This window comes from Hydra vulgaris, chromosome 08 (assembly GCF_038396675.1).
Source record: "Hydra vulgaris chromosome 08, alternate assembly HydraT2T_AEP".
Lineage (NCBI taxonomy): Eukaryota > Metazoa > Cnidaria > Hydrozoa > Anthoathecata > Hydridae > Hydra > Hydra vulgaris.
Genome location: NC_088927.1, coordinates 43,155,001 through 43,172,255, shown reverse-complemented (window position 1 = coordinate 43,172,255; position 17,255 = coordinate 43,155,001). Strand labels below are relative to the sequence as shown.

Sequence of the window (17,255 nt, the reverse complement as noted above, 5' to 3'; positions counted from 1 at the left end):
TTCTTTATTGTTCCCATTTTTCAGAAAAAAGTTAAAATATATATCTTTATATATACTATATTCAAAATCAAAAAATATGAAAAGGTTTTTATACCTAAACATTTGCTACAGGTGCTAATCAGATAAAATAGAAAATAATTATAATTGCGAAAGTTATTTTAAAAAATTTAACTACATCCTCCAAAGACATTATCAATACTCTTGTTTTGCAAAAATACTTTTTTTCCTGTGTTCACATACGTGTATTCTAATAAAAAATTTAAAAAATTTAAAAAAAAAGTTTGGTCTTAAATGAACAGGTAAATTAGGTTATAAGACTATACTATAGTCAATAGCTTTGCTCGTTTTCTATGAAAAGATTCAATACATTAGTTACAATTTAAAATAGAAAACACAAAGTCAAAAGTCAAAAGTAAAATTTAACACTACTACAAACTAAAAATAAAGGTAGAAATTTTTATTTAAGGTAGGATATGTGATATACCCTTAGTAAGGTACAGTTTTCTACCTTATATGATAGAAAATTGTACCTTTAAGTTAGAAAACTGTATGACAAATAATTGTTTTTAATATAATTTTCTACCCTAAAAGGTAGAAAATTATACCTTACTAAGGGTATATCACATATCGTACCCTAAGGTAGAAGTTTCCACCATTCTTTTTTAGTGTGTAAAAAACCAAAAAAAAAATTTTTTCAGAACTATGAGCCCTTCAGAGTGTTGTAAGCTTCTCAGCAGACTTTTTTTAAATTGCTTTTCCGGACACCCTAATATATATATATATATATATATATATATATATATATATATATATATATATATATAAAGAGAGAGAGAGAGAGAGAGAGAGAGAGAGAGAAAGAGAGAGAGAGAGAGTAAAGTATGTGTATATACATACATATATATATATGAAAAGAAATTTGTGTTTTTTAGTTGTAAATATGGCTGTGTTTGTTTTATTATGTTAAATTCTTTATAAACCAAAATAATCGTAAATTTGATTTTATTATTATTATTTGTTTATTTTTATTCGTCTTCAAGCTCTCGTTAGATTTTCCTATGAAACAGTGTAATAAAAAAAGTTTAAATAGCAAAATTCACATAAATGGTTTTTTACAATTTTTATAAGGCTGTGCAAAGTTAGCCAAAACCCCGATTTACTTAAAACGTACTTAAGAAACCCATGAAAAATACTTCTTAACTGGTTAAAAACAAATTCTTATAATAAAAGTTTTTAATTAGACTAGAGAAAAATTTTAGCAGTTTTTATAAATATTGGAGAAGTTTAAAGCCAGTTTTTAGAAACACAAAGCAAAAAATTTCAAATTTTTGCGTAAATTTACCCAACGTTACGGTATGGCTTGAGTTTAAGTTTGCCCTTTGCGTAAGCTCAAGTGTAATTTCAGATTTTAAGTAAGACCTTAAATATTACAGTTCGCTTCTTGCATTCCTCTTTAGAAATCTCGATATATTTTAAAGAAATTTTTCTTGTGCTACGCATTTATTATGTCTCAAATCAGATTTTATTACTCTTTTAAAAGAGTTTTGTTCCATAGTTTTACAGAGCAATTTCTCCTAGGTATTTTTAAAAAGATAAGGAAAAAAAATTACTAAACATATTTGGAAGAAAACGCTTTTAAAAAAAGTAGCATTAGCAAAAAGTAAGCAGCAATAAAAAAAAAGCTTCAACAGTTAACGTTATTCTACTATATTTAAAAATAATTTAAATATACTTTTCTGTTTAAGAACCATTTAACCTCTTGTGAATATCAAGAGGTAAAATGCCTCAATGAACAATGCTCTACTACACTTTTGCGTAAAGAACTAAGTGACCACATGGAAAAGCATTGCATTTATCGTTTGGTTACCTGTCAATATTGCAAACAAAAGATTATTTTTTGTAACAATCAAGTAAAACCATTCCTTATTTTATTTATTTTTTATTTTGTTATTAGTTTGTTTGTTTTTTTATGAAGTAGAATTACCTTTACTTATTTAAATTAAACGAGCGGGTTTAGACATCTCTTTGACCTCTATACCATGTCTTATAGATGTCACAAGTCCGTAGGACGCCATTAAGACGTCCTGCGGACGTTCTGTGTCAGCTCGGAAAAGAGTTGTGTGTTTGTGACATCAGCAACTTAATATTTTACTATAAATTCAATAAGGTAGGGTCATTCTTTTTGCTAACATCTTTTGACATCGAAGACGTAAATATCATTCTTTCTTAATAACTTTTTATTAAAAAAAGCAATTAAGAAATAATGATATTTTCGTCTTTTGAAATTCACTACCCACTTTATCTGAATGAACAGTAAAAATTCCTCAATAATTATTGTTTTTACATCACCATAAAGATTTTACAATAAAACTTCTTAGATTAAACGGATGCTAGCTGAAACTTGTCACTATGTTAATCTTGAAACTCTTATCAATATATAGTATGCCATTTTTGAATTACATTTAAAATATAATTTCAGATTTTGGTAAATATCGGCTCACAAGAATTTTTAAGATTATCCAATTTACAAAACAAGGCTTTAAAAATAATTATTTTTAATCACTGTTATTTCAATCCTGACCAACTTTACTTTCTATCTAAAATGCTCAAAATCAATAATCTTTTTTAGCTAATAAATGTCGATTTGTCTTTCATCATAAATAAAAATACTAATCCAGCACATTTACAAATTTTTTTAATATGAGAACGCTGTCGCTTTCAACTTTAATCTTCTAATAGTTATAATTTTTATGTACCAAATCATTTTCCAGTAAAATATGGTCTAAAATCTATAAAATAGCAAAGCCTAAAGTTTTGAATCAATTTTCCTTTTCGAATAAAATCAATTGAGGTGATTACTAGTTTAAAAGAGTTTTTTTTTCGCTATTTTTCAGAAAGAAATTATTTCTAAAAATCTCAGATATAAAACTTGTAATTTATTGTTATTATTGCCACTCTCTTGTTATACCTATTTTCGTATTTATTAATTTTATAATATAAATTATCACTTTTTTATTGTTATTTACACTATTTATTGCTAATTTTAATACTATAATTGTTTTTTTTCTTAGTACTAGTATTATTGTCATATTTATTGTTAAGTTATTGTAAAGTATTTACTTTAAATTAGGACTAGTTCTATTTGTAAACGTCGTTGAAATTTTACAAATTATTGTTTCAGAATATATAATTGAATGTAAATTGAATTGATGTATTATATAGCCTTTAAGGATAAATCTAGAGGGGTTTTACAAACTTTTAATATTTTCAAAGCCAAGCTTTTGTAATTTTCTTGCCCCCCTCAAGTTAACTCCAAGAGGATTGGAGTTGTTACCCCCTCCAGTTAACCCTAAGAGGATTGTAAATTTTTCATTTTCACCACTTCAAAACTCCAAAATACAAAACGCACATAACTCTAATGAAATGCAAATTCTATTTATAAACTGTAATAAAACTTACGAGTATTTAAAATTTTTTGAAAGTATTTTCTGGAACTATCGGCTGTTGCTTTTAGTTTTGAAAAATAATTTTTTTTTATTTTTGTGTTTCTATATTGAATGCAAAAATAAAGTTCTTCTGTGAACAAAAATGCACGAATAAATATAAGCATTACAGGCCTTGTTAAGAAGCCTTACGCTATTTGAATTTTACGTACATATTCAAATCTACGTTACGTTAGTTTAATAAAAATACTTGTTTTATTAAACTTAAATTAAATTTATTATTAAATATAAATTTATTTTATTAAATTTAATTAACAACCTTTTAAAATTTTTAAGGTGGTACACTACAAAAAAGCACTTTTTTAATATAAAAATTTGAATAAAGGCAAACACTAATATTTTTCTGGTGAGATTTATATTTTTAAAAATATCTGAAATAAGTTTTTTTTTCAAAATTTTATTCCAATTCATAATGGCGGAAAAACTGTCTAAAAAATGCCTAAAATTTAATAACTTTGTGACGTAATATCTTCCCTTATACAAATTTTCTCTCGTTCAAACTTTGTAGATTAATGCATTAAAATGTTTGATTCCGGTTGGCGTAAATTGAAACCCTATATAGGCTCAGCATAGGCAGAAGCATGAGCAATCTGATTCGCTGATTTTGAAAGAGAGGCAAGTGTGCTTTTGTTGATAAATATAATTAAAATCAAAACAAGCAAATAATTTTTAAAGTAATCAACTAAGTTTATCAATACAAGTCTTGTGTTATTAATTTTATTTTAGTTCTCTTCAGAGAATTTAAAAGGTATTGAAATCTATTTGTACAAGATAATTTTCACTTCTAAAAATTTCAAAGTTTCAATAAAGTTTATTTTGGCGATGGGGATTTTATCTGTTGTTAGTTCAAGTTGTTAATTCAAAGAAATCGAAAAAAAGTATGTGTTAATGTAAATTCGAAAAGATCTATAAATGTGTTTTTCGTAAAATATAATGTCCTTGGCTTTAAAGCATACTCGAATATAAAGTTTAAATGTAGTTGATATGCAGTTGTATGAGACTACTGGTTGAGTGCTTTTGCATACAAAGATTATATGCAGTTTTACCTGACTACTGGTTAAGAACTTTACTTATAAATTGATTTATATGTTAATAATAAAGAGTTTAACATTAGAGTTTTTTGAAGAAGTAGATTTATACTGATTGCAAAACTAACTTATATGTTCCATGTCAATATATGAACTCTTAGGAGATGTTGTTTTTCATGTTTTGTTTCAACCTTAGTTTTGAGGAGACTGATATGATTTTTTTTTTTTAAATTACATAACTTTAATAAAACTTCGTCCTTAAACCATTTAATACTTTTTGAAGTTTAGAAAAACTTTTGCAGGCTACATTAACTTATATGTAAAAAATGACAATTGGATATTAATATTCTATTTGAAAAATTAAAATAAGAAGTAAAATTTATATGTTTGCCTATTAAGCAGTAATTTTTTGTACAGTTACATATAAACTTTGACAAAAAAGAAAGAAAAAGTGTTTTCTTGTTTCTACCTTATTACACTTGGTTCTTTATAAAGGTGTGATAAGTTAAGAGCTATTCTTTTGGGTAATCAAATAACTATATCAAAACACACTTGTGGACAGCACAAGGTCATAGGCTCTTGCTTATAGTTGCTTATAGTTATATATATATATATATATATATATATATATATATATATATATATATATATATATATATATATATATATATATATATATATATATATATATATATATATATATATATACAGTGTTGTAAAGTATTTAATCTACTAGTATTTTAAATACATACTTTAAATACTTTTGAAGTATTTGTATTTTGTATTTTAAATACTTTTTCAATCAAGTATTTTGTATTTGTATTTATAATACAACTTTGAATGTATTTTGTATTTTCAGTCTTTTTCAAAATGCAAAATACTTTATATATTTTTTTTTCAATTCTTTTAGCTGATAATATACACAGCAGAGCTGATTACAGGCTGATTTTAGCTGATTTTATTTTTTGATTTTATTGATAATATATTTAAAAAAATGGAGTCAGAAGATAATAATACAAATTCAGATTCTAGTGAGATTCAGCCATCTGACCCTGGAATCATAAGTTTAAAATCAAGAACACCAGGTCTTCCTTCAATCTTAGATGGGCGTTATTTTGAAATAACCAAATTTATTGATGAAAAAAAGGTGTTGGCTAGGTGTAAAAGCTGTCCAAACAAAATCTTATCAGCACAAATTGACTCAACTTCAAATCTGTTAAAGCATTTAAAGGTAGTTTCTTGTTTATCTACTATTATTGTAATTGTTATTACCACTATTAATATTGCTGTACTACATTAAATGCTTAAATATTTAAATTAACATAACAGACGTACTTTACACAATTATTTTAAAACTACAATTGAACATTTTTAATGAATAGGCTTATAAGAATAAGTTATATAACATTGTTATATGTTATATAACAACAAAAATCATTGAAAAATTAAAGCAAAATATCTAGTTTTTATTGATTTAGTATATTAAGTTAAATTTATTATACTAAATCAATAAAATATATACTTAAAATATGTTAAATTTATTAACTATTTAATTATATTTCAAATGCAAGTAAGAAAAAAAAAGACAGATAAAATGTTTTATTTCCTTTCTTTTGTTAATTTAACAAGCATTTTTTATTTTGTTTGTGCAATTGCAATATCTTTGTGTAATTTCTATTATAAAAATAACTTTTCCCTTTTATATATACATGAAAGGGAAAAATTATTACATGTAATAAGCAACTTTTTATCTTTAAAAAACATTAAAAAAAAAAGCGATTATTGAGTTATATATTGTGACGTTAGAATAATAAGATTCCGTCTCCCTTTTGTATTTTTAAAAGAATTGAAGAAAATTTGTTATATTTTCTTGAACTATTAAGGTTAAAAATTGAAATTGTTAAATTAGAAGATTAAAAATTTATTTGTTCAAATTGATTGCTTAAAGCATGCATTTATTCTTTATTAAGTAATATAGATTAGTACGCAAACAAATAGCATATTGTGACGTAAAAATGATAGAATTCTCCCATTTTTACTGTTAATTGAATTTGGCTTTCAATTAATTAATGTAATATTCTGGTATTTATTAACTTTAATATATTAATCTTTATATTTTTATTTATATACTTCTTAAAATTATTTGTTTTTGAATTTTCAACTTTATTTAATGAAATTCGAATTAACAATCAATACTAAAAATAAATAATTTTAAAAATTATGAGAACCATCTTAAAACATAAAAACATATTTTATCATTTTAAATAATAACAGCTGTAAAAAAGTCAAACCATTAAAAATCGATCGTTAAATTCTCACAAAATTACAAAATGGAGATAGAACTCTATTATGCTAAGGTCACGATCTGTACCTGCAGTAATACAAGTAAAAATAATTTATTTTATTTGATTTTTTAATCTTTTTTTTAGGCTGTTTATCCTAGCTCAGTAAGCAGCTACAATGCATACAAGAGAGAAATGTCCATAAATGTAAGAAAAAGAGGTCCGAATGATACTGATTTGTCCAAGAAAGGTGTCCCTGCAAAGACATTTTGTAGTAGAATTAGTGGTCAACTATCATTGAGTTCAACCACAGTTAAAAAACAATCAACAGTAAGGTCTGAAGTTCTTCCACAAAAAAAAGTAAATGATTTAATTATCAACTACATTATAAGTGGATTTTGACCACTAATAACAGTTGAAAAACAATCGTTCAAAGATTTAGTCACCGGTCTTTCTCCCTCATCCACAGTTATGTCTCGTCCAACTCTTAGAAAAAAACAGGAAAGTAAGTTTGAAATTATATTAAAAACAATTAGAGATCAGAAAAACAATTAGAGATTCAGAATTCTGTTTCTATATGAAACATTTTTAAGAGGTTTTAAGTTGAAGTTACTTTTACTTCAGATTTTTTTTAACCACTCTATCGAGCATGTTGGCATGAAATAGAAACCGTTGGAAACAAATTAAAAACCGCATCTTTTTCATTATTTGACCATCTTTTTAAATATTTAAAACCTTCAAAAAATGAGGGGGTTATAAACTTTATGTAGCTGTATCTTTTGAGCGTCTAAATATATTTTGATAAAATTTAAAACCTATTTGCAATTTATGTTTAAATTCAAGATAAAGAATTTTTGTTTTTCAAAAAATAATTTCCCTCAACCAGGGGGATGCAGGGGTCATTTTTCAAGGGTATTCCTGCCCATGTGATTTGACTGCCGTAATTTTTAGCAAAAAAATATTCATTTTAATGAATATCAGCAAAATAATTGTTGCAATTATTATCTTGTCAAAAATCTATTAGGAATGCAACAAATTTTCCATCTCTACTGACACATACAAAACATGAATAAATCTCCGATAACAATATCAGACTAATGAAATGCCACAAACAGTATTTTAAAAATTATAATATTACAAAAATGAAAAAGAAATAGGTATTTTTTCAATCTAAAAATATTCTTGAAAAATCTTCTTACAATCTCGTTGAACTGTATTCAACAACCATAGCTCTTAGATTTTCTATTGAACGTTTTTCTTAGACACAACGAACCTTTTCAGTGTTTTGTTTAAGTTTTTATGCACTGCTTCCGATGTTCGTTCTGATGTAATACCGAGCGGGATTTTCTCCCTATCGAGAATCTGATTATGTGACTCCTTGAGATAGAACCTGATTATGTGAAACTTCCATCCAAGTGAAATCTTCATTGCGAATACATCATGGACATATACTTTTAAGTGAAGCATAATCTCTACAAATTTGTATATTTTTTCTTTGTAGGATATATTGAATTTTATCCCAAAATAGCATTCAGCTACTAAATTTCTACTCAACTTAGTTTCTCCGCGCAGCGGCCTTGCTCGGCAAGATTCGTGTTTCGGAGTTAAAGAGAGAGGGTTGTACCACGAATAACAACTAAAAAATAAAAAAAACACAAAAAAAAATGAGTAGCCTCCTCGACTGTAGTGGCCCCCCACGGGCCTTGGGGAGGTGAATAATCTAAAAAAAAAAAAAAAAAAAAATGAAACAAAGTTTTACCAAAAATAACTTGCTAAAAATAATAGTATTAACATATTTGTGTCTCCTAATTTTATTTTGACTGGTAGGTCAATTGTGTCCTATCTGTACTAATTGAATTTAAAACTTTCTAAGAAGTGTTTAAAAAATTTAAAAAGCAATGAAGTACCTTCTTCAAACCTCCTCCGGATTTCATTACATTCCAGATATTCAATTGGAGAATAAAGTGTCGTTTCGTCCAATGATCTTAAAACTTTGGCACAGTTAGGTCCATCAAAACCGCCACCATTATAGCCATGCCTGATAATCGTTTATTTTTCAAGAAACTCTATCAAATTTTTATCAGTGAAGAGAAGATTGATAATTTTTCTAACATGGTGTTCATAAATATGATAATCAGGAGATAAAACTATGTTGATAATTTCTCATCCAACAGACATGGATAAGTAACATTTTTATAATATTGCATCTGTATACGAGATTTGTTATCAAATTGGTATTTTTCGAATTCATCTGCTAGTGATCCGAAAGTTCTTTGAACTCCTTTTTCATCCATTGACCCATCACAATAGCAACACGAGTATTTTCCACCGTGACCCTTTATTATAGAAAATACCTTTTTGGTATAGCTTATTTAAAATATAAAGGTTACTCACTGATAATCCAATGATGATGTTGATCAATTTGAGGTCAGAAGCCATGGTAAACTTCAATTGATTGAGTTGAAGGAATTGAAAAAGTGTTTTCAAATTGTGATGATTCTCTTCTACGTTTCAAACTATGTCTAAGCCAAACTTTGTTGACCCCGGTGTACTTCTGGTTTCTTGGTTTAAAATCTAATACTGATGGGTCAAACACGTCCATGACAATCTTTAGAGATCCCTGCCCTCTATCAATACAAACACGTACAACAGAATACAAAATATCAATTTTTCTGAAAGAAAAAACTTCAGTCACGAGCATAGATAGATTAGTACAATAAACAATATCTTTATCAAAAAAGTATTTACCAATCATGAGCTGACATTTTATCACATCGTAAAATTTATTCAAGTAGCGTGACCTGTTTGTGACTTCAGCATAGGTGTTCTCCTGTATTCCAGATTGTCCAACATCTTTTCTTATCTGTTTCATTTTTCCTAACACTGCACAATTCGGAAGATCGTGATTTATCTTCAAGTTCATGATTGTTTCGCTTCTTATATGCCTTATAGATAATCGGTCTCTGTATACTTTAACAGGAAAATCTTTTCCTCTTGTTGCAAGTTTTATTTTTTTTTACTATCACCAACAACAGATATTTTTTTAGCGTACAAGAAACAACTCTGTTAGCGATATTTTGATTCTTTGAAGTAATTAAGGCGTGAAGATTTTCAACAGGTTTTTTTTTTTTATGCTGCAAGGATGTCGAATACCAGGACCAACAATTTGACAGCGTTCTGAGCAAAATAAATTTTTTTTTTGAAATGTAATCTTTTCAGATTCTACGTAGGTGAATTCAGAAAAATTAAGTGTACTACTACATTTAGTACACTTAATCTTAATCTCTCTATTCCAGACGGATGAGAACTTAGGCTCAGACTGAATCCAGGGTCCACAAGTCTTTGATGAATTAATGAATCATTCTTCTCCAAAGATAGACACTTTTTGTCTTTATAGACACAACAGAAACATATCCATTTCCTATATCCATCTGCTTTTTGCAGACTCATTTTGTAAAAAAAGTTTTTATTTAGAATTTTCTGTTTTAGATTTTTTAAATTTTGCAAGTCAATACTCTAACTTAAAGTTTAATTTAAACAAAGTATCAGGCAATTGACGTAATTTATTGGGACTAATTTGTCTAAATTATCATGTTTATGACATTAATTTAATATAAGATTATTTGTAATTAGTCTCTAAATAAAATTAACTTCGATTTCAGGCGCAAACTACGTGATTTGCAAACAAGACTAGAAATACCTTTGAAAAACGCCCTCTGCATCCCCCTGGTTGAGGGAAAGTAATTTTTTAAAAGAAACATAATATTATCTTAAATCCCATCATAAATTGTTATTAGGCTTTTATCAAAATATATTTTGAGCGTCAAAATTTTATCAAAATATATTTTGACGCTCAAAAGATATAGCTATATAAAGTTGACAACCCCCTCATTTTTTGAAGGTTTTTATTATTTAGAAAAATGGTCAAAAAATAAAAAAAGATGCGGTTTTTAATTCGTTTTCAATGGTTTCTATTTCATGTTAACCTGCTCGAAAGAGTGGTTAAAAAGAATCTGAAGTAAAGATAACTTCAAATTAAAACCTCTATAAAAGAGCAGTGTACAGCAGACATATGGAGCTGTTTAAAAAGGAGCTATATGGGAGTTACGGCTAACTGGATCATAAAAGATTTATCTCGAATATTTGTTGCGCTTGTCTGCAAACGTTTTTAAGAAAGTCATACGTTCGACGTAATTGCAGAGCAACTTTTTATATCCATTCAGACTTTAGGTTTGATCATCACAATATAGTTTTTACTGTGACTGACAATTGTTTAAATTTTCTCAAAACATTTAATGAATGCCAAGATGATAGCGATTTTGATGATAATGAAAATGCGATATCATTAGAATCAGAACCACAAAGTTCATAAGAAGAAGAATATATATGAAGTGGAGATGGTTAATGTTGACACCATTCTGACAAATGAGCCAGAACAAACTAGTAACAACAAATATTTACCTAAACACATGAGATGTGCTAGTCATACTCTGAACCTGCTTGCCACAAGTGACATTCCAAAATTGATAAAAAATGGACGAGGTTTATATAAACAACAGTACAGGGGAGCAAGGGCTAATTGCTCAAAACTGCGGTCACGTGTCAGCCAAAGCACACAAGCATCGAATGCTATGGAGAATTTAACTAAAGTTTCATTGAGGACACCAGGGGAGACTCAATGGAGTTCATCTTATTATGCCATATATCGACTTTTGGAGCCAAGGGTAAAAGAAAAGTTCCCCCAAATCATGGATGCATTGAAATTGCGTCGTTTCAAACTAGTGGAGTTTGAGGTATTGGAAGAATACAAGCAGTATTTGAAACCTATTGCTGATGCTATGGACAAATTGCAAGGGGAAAATAATTGTTTTCTGGTATTCCTGATGCCAACGGTTCAGCAAGTTCGAAAGAAACTTGTAGTTCTTATTCCAAAAGTTATCCACAGTGGAAGTTTATTTGAGGGACTGATTTCAAATATAGATCAGTGTTTCCCACATTTGTTTGCACGCGATAGTTCATCCAGAATCTATGCAATTGCAGCTGCATCTCATCCTTATTTGAAACTGCGATAGGTTCCAGAGGAAAAAAGAAACTGGATTAAAAAAGTCTTCATGAAAAAGGCACAAAAAATCAGTTTAGCTGAAAGTTCTGCAGATGCTGATGAAGCTTCGACATCTGGAACTGATGATTTTTTTGAATTCGAATCACCAAAAACAGGCTTCATACAAACTAGTCAGGATATTGTTCCAAACATTAGCATGTTTGGAACAACATCCAGTTGTTAAGAAACTTTTCAGAGATGCTAATGCAACTGTTCCATCTTCTGCTCCAGTTGAACGCCTATTTTCACAAGGAGCCTTAATTGCTGTGCCACTCCAAAATTGGTTATCAGATAAATATTTTGAACAATTGTTGTTGGTGAAAGCCAACAAAAGTTTAGATTAGATTTTATTGTCATTTTAAACTTTAGTTGCCTTAAAGCACTTTCAATAGCCTTTTTTTTATTTTTCGCTTTCCAAAAGTATTTTGTATTTTAAATACTTCTATATTGAACATTTTGGATTTTATATTTTAAATACCTTTGCTTGAGTGTATTTTGTATTTGTTATATATGCGACAAAAACTGCTTACAGTTGCTTTTAATTAGGGAATATTGCAAATTTTCTGGGCTAGCTAAAACAACTAATAAGCAGTATTTTCAAACTTAAAATGGGAGTAAGTAGTTTAAAGTTCTCAAAAAAAAATCAGGGAATTTTTATATTTTTCTCGCTGAATGCGAGAAAAATATAAAATATTTTTCTCGCTGAATGATTGGATATATGTGAAATAAATCATACTCAGTTATTAATATTATATTGATATTACCAGGTAAATTATGTAGCTGTTATGAAAAAATAGTTATAAAAATCTATCGTATGAGAATTACATTAGAGTCAATTTTCACTATCAGGTTTATATTTTGTTATAATGGTTGTCTTTTTTGTCATATAGTTATAAAAACCAATAGGAAAACAAACTACTTTTTTCATTCTTTGACTTTCAAAAATATATGGTATGCTATATTTAACTCGTAAATGCTTTATGGTTGTCAGATTTGGGGGCAAAATCAGTCAAACCATACAAAGATCAAAGAAAGCCTTCAAAACAAAACACTTAAAACAGTTCATTTCCAATCTAACAGATTTGACTCTAAAATCCTCTACAATCTCTCAAAAATTATGAATCTAAAAGATCTAATATTCCTACTGAATAGCACTCTTGTGTGGGACAGTTTGCATAATAACTTCCCAATAAGCTGCAATAGTTATTATAAATTTGTTAATAAAAGTCATTGCTATTATCTTAGATCAGCATCATGTAACAATTATATAATACTATTAAAGCAAACACTTAAGTATGGCATTAATTCCATTAAATATAAATCCATTAAATTATGGAATTATCTTCAGAGGGAAGATAATTCCATGATTTAATGACGATTTGAAGACAGCGTATTGTAAAAAAATGTGTTAGAGCTCTCTTCATTAACAAAGTCAAGGAATTTACCCAAGATAAGAATAATAAGTGAAGCTTCTGCTGTGTTATTGATCTCAATAATTGTTTTTTATGTCGTTTTGACCTTATTTTTTGTACCTGTAAAATTCAAGTTATTTTTGCCTCTTTTCTTAAATAACATGCTATTACTGATGTTCTTGTTACTGTATGGTTATCGTTCTATTTAAAAGCCTGTTATTTATTATTTTTAGCTTCATTTTTTTTAAGTACCCTTTTTCTTTTTTTTTTTAATTATTTTTGATTATTATAATAATATTGTGATTATTATTATTATTATAATATTACCTGATATTATTCATGTACTAGTAATATGTTATACATTTTGTCAAATTTATAATGAATATTTGTAGGTCGTCACGTTTTTGTCAGTTAAATAACTGTTTGTGACTGATCCTAACTTTGTTTTTACTTTATAAAGTGAAATAAAATGATTGATTGATTTGTTTTTAAAAAGATATTAAAATCATGGATGTTTTGAGTTGCAAAGTTTTGTAAAAGTATAAGTACTGTATTGAACAAAATTTGATAGAAATATCATACTTTTTTGGTTATTATTTTTGATTTTTTATGCGATTATTCAATTTCATTTAAAGCTTTTTGACATTTGTTTTGATTTTAACAAACGGGCTAAAGCCTATCTTTCAAAATTAACCAATAAGATTGCGCATATCCTTGCCTATTCTGAGCCTTTATAGGGTTTTAAAATATGCTTCCGGTTGACAGATGGATTTTTCATTTAAGGACTTATTTTAAATTTAATAACAAATTATTGAAAATATGCTTAAAACAACTAATTTCTTTACTAAAAAAAATGAACAGGAATTTTAAAAATTCTATCTGCTAACCAAATTTTTTTAAGTATACTGAGTATACCCAGAAAATTTCAGTCAAAAATCATTAGCCAATGTTAAGATATTACGTTTCAAAGTTACCCTAGAATAACAAAAATCAAATGTTGTAAAAAACACAAGTTTTTTTTAAGTAAAATCTTGTTGAATGTCCACCAAAAACATATGACAGATTAGTTTTATTAGACTTTTATTTATCACTTTGGCTACTGATCTCAACTGATATGCCTTTAGCTATTGATCTTAACTTTTTTTTATTGTTTTACGCACTTTTGCATTGACTTTCATTTCATTTGCTTCACACAAAATTTTTCAAATTAAATAGATGTTATGACTGTCCCAGCAAACACAATCAACGTTGAAACAACATTGAAAAATCGTTGAAAGTTATGTTTGAAAAATGGTTGATTTTTGGTTAAAATGGAAACGCAAATCAACGTTGAAACGAAACGTTAGATCAATGTTAAAAACAAACCAAAAATCAACAAAAAGAAACAATTATTAATATTGTACAAAAAACATTTAGTTTTTGTACAATACTGTGTTGTTGTGAGTAAGAAAAGAAACAATATTGTGTTGTTGTGAGTAAGAAAAGAAACAATTCTTCATAAACTTATAATAGCTGTCATAGCACAGTATCTTATGCTATTGTACTGCACATTTTGTTCTCAATTGTTACAGCTTTCACTTATTATTATTATTAGCATTATTAGTTAATTTTATATTATAATACTAACTGTTGTTATAGTATTACAAATAATCTGCCCAGTACCATTTTTTTAACTCAGGTAACTAAATTGTAGAAATTGAAAAGCAATTATTGAAAGCAAATAAAACCAAAAAAATAATTCATACATTTTTAGAACAAAAACCTATACAAAATTAGAATTATTTTATCGTTATCTTAATAATCAATATCAAATTCATATATTCAGTATTTTTATCGCCAGTATTGTCATCAGACTCATTTTGATTTGATGCCCGTTTTCCACGATCCAATCGATATAGTGCAAACGTCAAACAGTCTAAATTATATCTTTGTGCATTGTGTCTTTTTATTTAAGAACATCGGTTAACTGCATCTAAATAAAAATATCTTTAAAGTAAGGTACAATAATATTAGGCGATCAATAGTAGGAAAAAAAACAACTCATTACTTATCCGTGCCTAATTTACTTCATTATTGACCAAGATATCAACCTTTTTGGATAAAGACACATTATACATCAACATCATACATCAACGCATATACACACACAAAACACAAATCTTGGAGGCAGTTATACATGCTTAAGTCAATTTATATGAGGTGGTGAGAACCAAAGTGATATAACTCCATTTTTTTAAATTTTCATTTGACAACGTATTTTAACTCCTAGACACATTTTCTATTTAGTGTAAAAGTGGGATAAATTCTCGTTCACGTTTTAAACATGAACTAGAATTTATCCCACTTTTAAGTTAAACAGAAAACGTATTTAGAAATTAAAATCAGCTGTTAAGTAAAAATTAAAAAAAAAGGAGTTACACCACTTTGACTCTCACCACCTCATATATATATATATATATATATATATATATATATATATATATATATATATATATATATATATATATATATATATATATACATATATATATTTATATATATATATATATATACATATATATATATATATATATATATATATATATATATATATATATATATATATATATATATATATATATATATATATATATATATATATACATATATATATGTATATATATATATATATATATAAATATTATATATATATATATATATATATATATATATATATATATATATATATATGTATATATATATATATGTATATATATATATATATATATGTATATATATATAATAAAACTAACCAAGAAATTGATGTACACATTTTCAACACATATATTTCCCATTTCCCTTTGTTGAGCAGGATTGATTGTGTCACTCTTGCCCAAGAATTAAAAATACTTCGATTATATTTGATTGATCTTGGCTTACGTTGAATTGCTTCCACGAATGACGACAATGGAAATGAATATAGGGAAACTGAAGCCTCAGATAGTGAATATGAGAGAGTGTTTTCCAGGCTTAAAACATGTAAAAAAATTGGTTGAGAACCAAATTAATTCAGGGACATACACGCGATACATTACTATGTTTCTGCAATGCTGACATACTAGTGAAAATCCCGCTAGATGAGATTATAATTACACCTGCAGCAGGAAGTTGTGAACGATCTCGCCTTCTGCTTGGATAGTTTTTATATTTCCATGTGTATTGCAGTATACGTAAATGTCAATGTAACGTTTACATTAAAATATTTCTACATTCTTTTTCAACTTGCTTGGGGCGCAATGTTGAGTTATTGTTTTATTCACTTTGCTGTTCTTTAAGTTTCCCAAAATAAACGAATGAATCCGGAATACATTCAAATAGAAATAGTATTGGGACACTTCCACCACCGTTCCTGTTGGCTACCATCAGTCATTCCAAGCTATTTTGCATTTCCGAATCATGATGATAGCTTCATGATTCTGTATTTATTTCTTTGAAGTAACTATAAACATAATAGTTACCGTGTATATTTTTTATAACATTGTAAAGTATTTAAAATAAAACATGCCTATTAAAAAGTAGAACATAGTTAAGTATTTGTAAATTTATAATGATATATGCACATATATCATTATAAATTTATATTATATATATGATATATGCATTATATTATATATATGATATATGCATTATATATATATATATATGACATATGCATATATAAAATAACTTCAAATTAATTTTGATTAAAAAAAAAAAAAAGAAACGGCAAACGAGCAATGTATTTTTACCTTGCAATACGATTCAGCATATCTCCATAAAAGTTCAGAGTTTTTCCCTGTACCTTCCAATTTCAACAATGTTGCAGAGATCAACTGATTGACGCTGGAATAGTCACTATCACAATACTAAATACTAGCGCTTGAAGTTAAACACTTTGAATCGACAATTTG

The 17,255-nt window shown here is 27.1% G+C and overlaps 1 protein-coding gene and 1 long non-coding RNA gene across 4 annotated transcripts in view; one reads left to right on the top strand and one right to left on the bottom strand.

Annotated features, from left to right (window-relative positions):
• LOC136083867 (TNF receptor-associated factor 3-like) overlaps positions 1-17,255 on the top strand; it is a 114,532-nt gene that overhangs the window by 19,005 nt on the left and 78,272 nt on the right. For 2 of the 3 annotated variants that reach the window (XM_065803772.1, XM_065803774.1), the window contains one exon: positions 1,746-1,910. The exons of the other annotated variant lie outside the window; for it this stretch is intronic. In XM_065803772.1, the coding sequence (XP_065659844.1) occupies positions 1,746-1,910 (165 nt within the window). The remainder of the gene's footprint in view (positions 1-1,745; positions 1,911-17,255) is intronic. 3 annotated transcript variants of the gene reach the window in all.
• LOC136083866 (uncharacterized) overlaps positions 15,062-17,255 on the bottom strand; it is an 8,717-nt gene continuing 6,523 nt past the window's right edge. The window contains exons 3-5 of the long non-coding RNA XR_010640167.1: positions 17,094-17,255; positions 16,119-16,804; positions 15,062-15,298 (exon numbers count right to left, since the gene is read on the bottom strand). The exon at positions 17,094-17,255 is cut by the window's right edge and continues 707 nt beyond it. This is a non-coding gene — a long non-coding RNA (uncharacterized LOC136083866). The remainder of the gene's footprint in view (positions 15,299-16,118; positions 16,805-17,093) is intronic.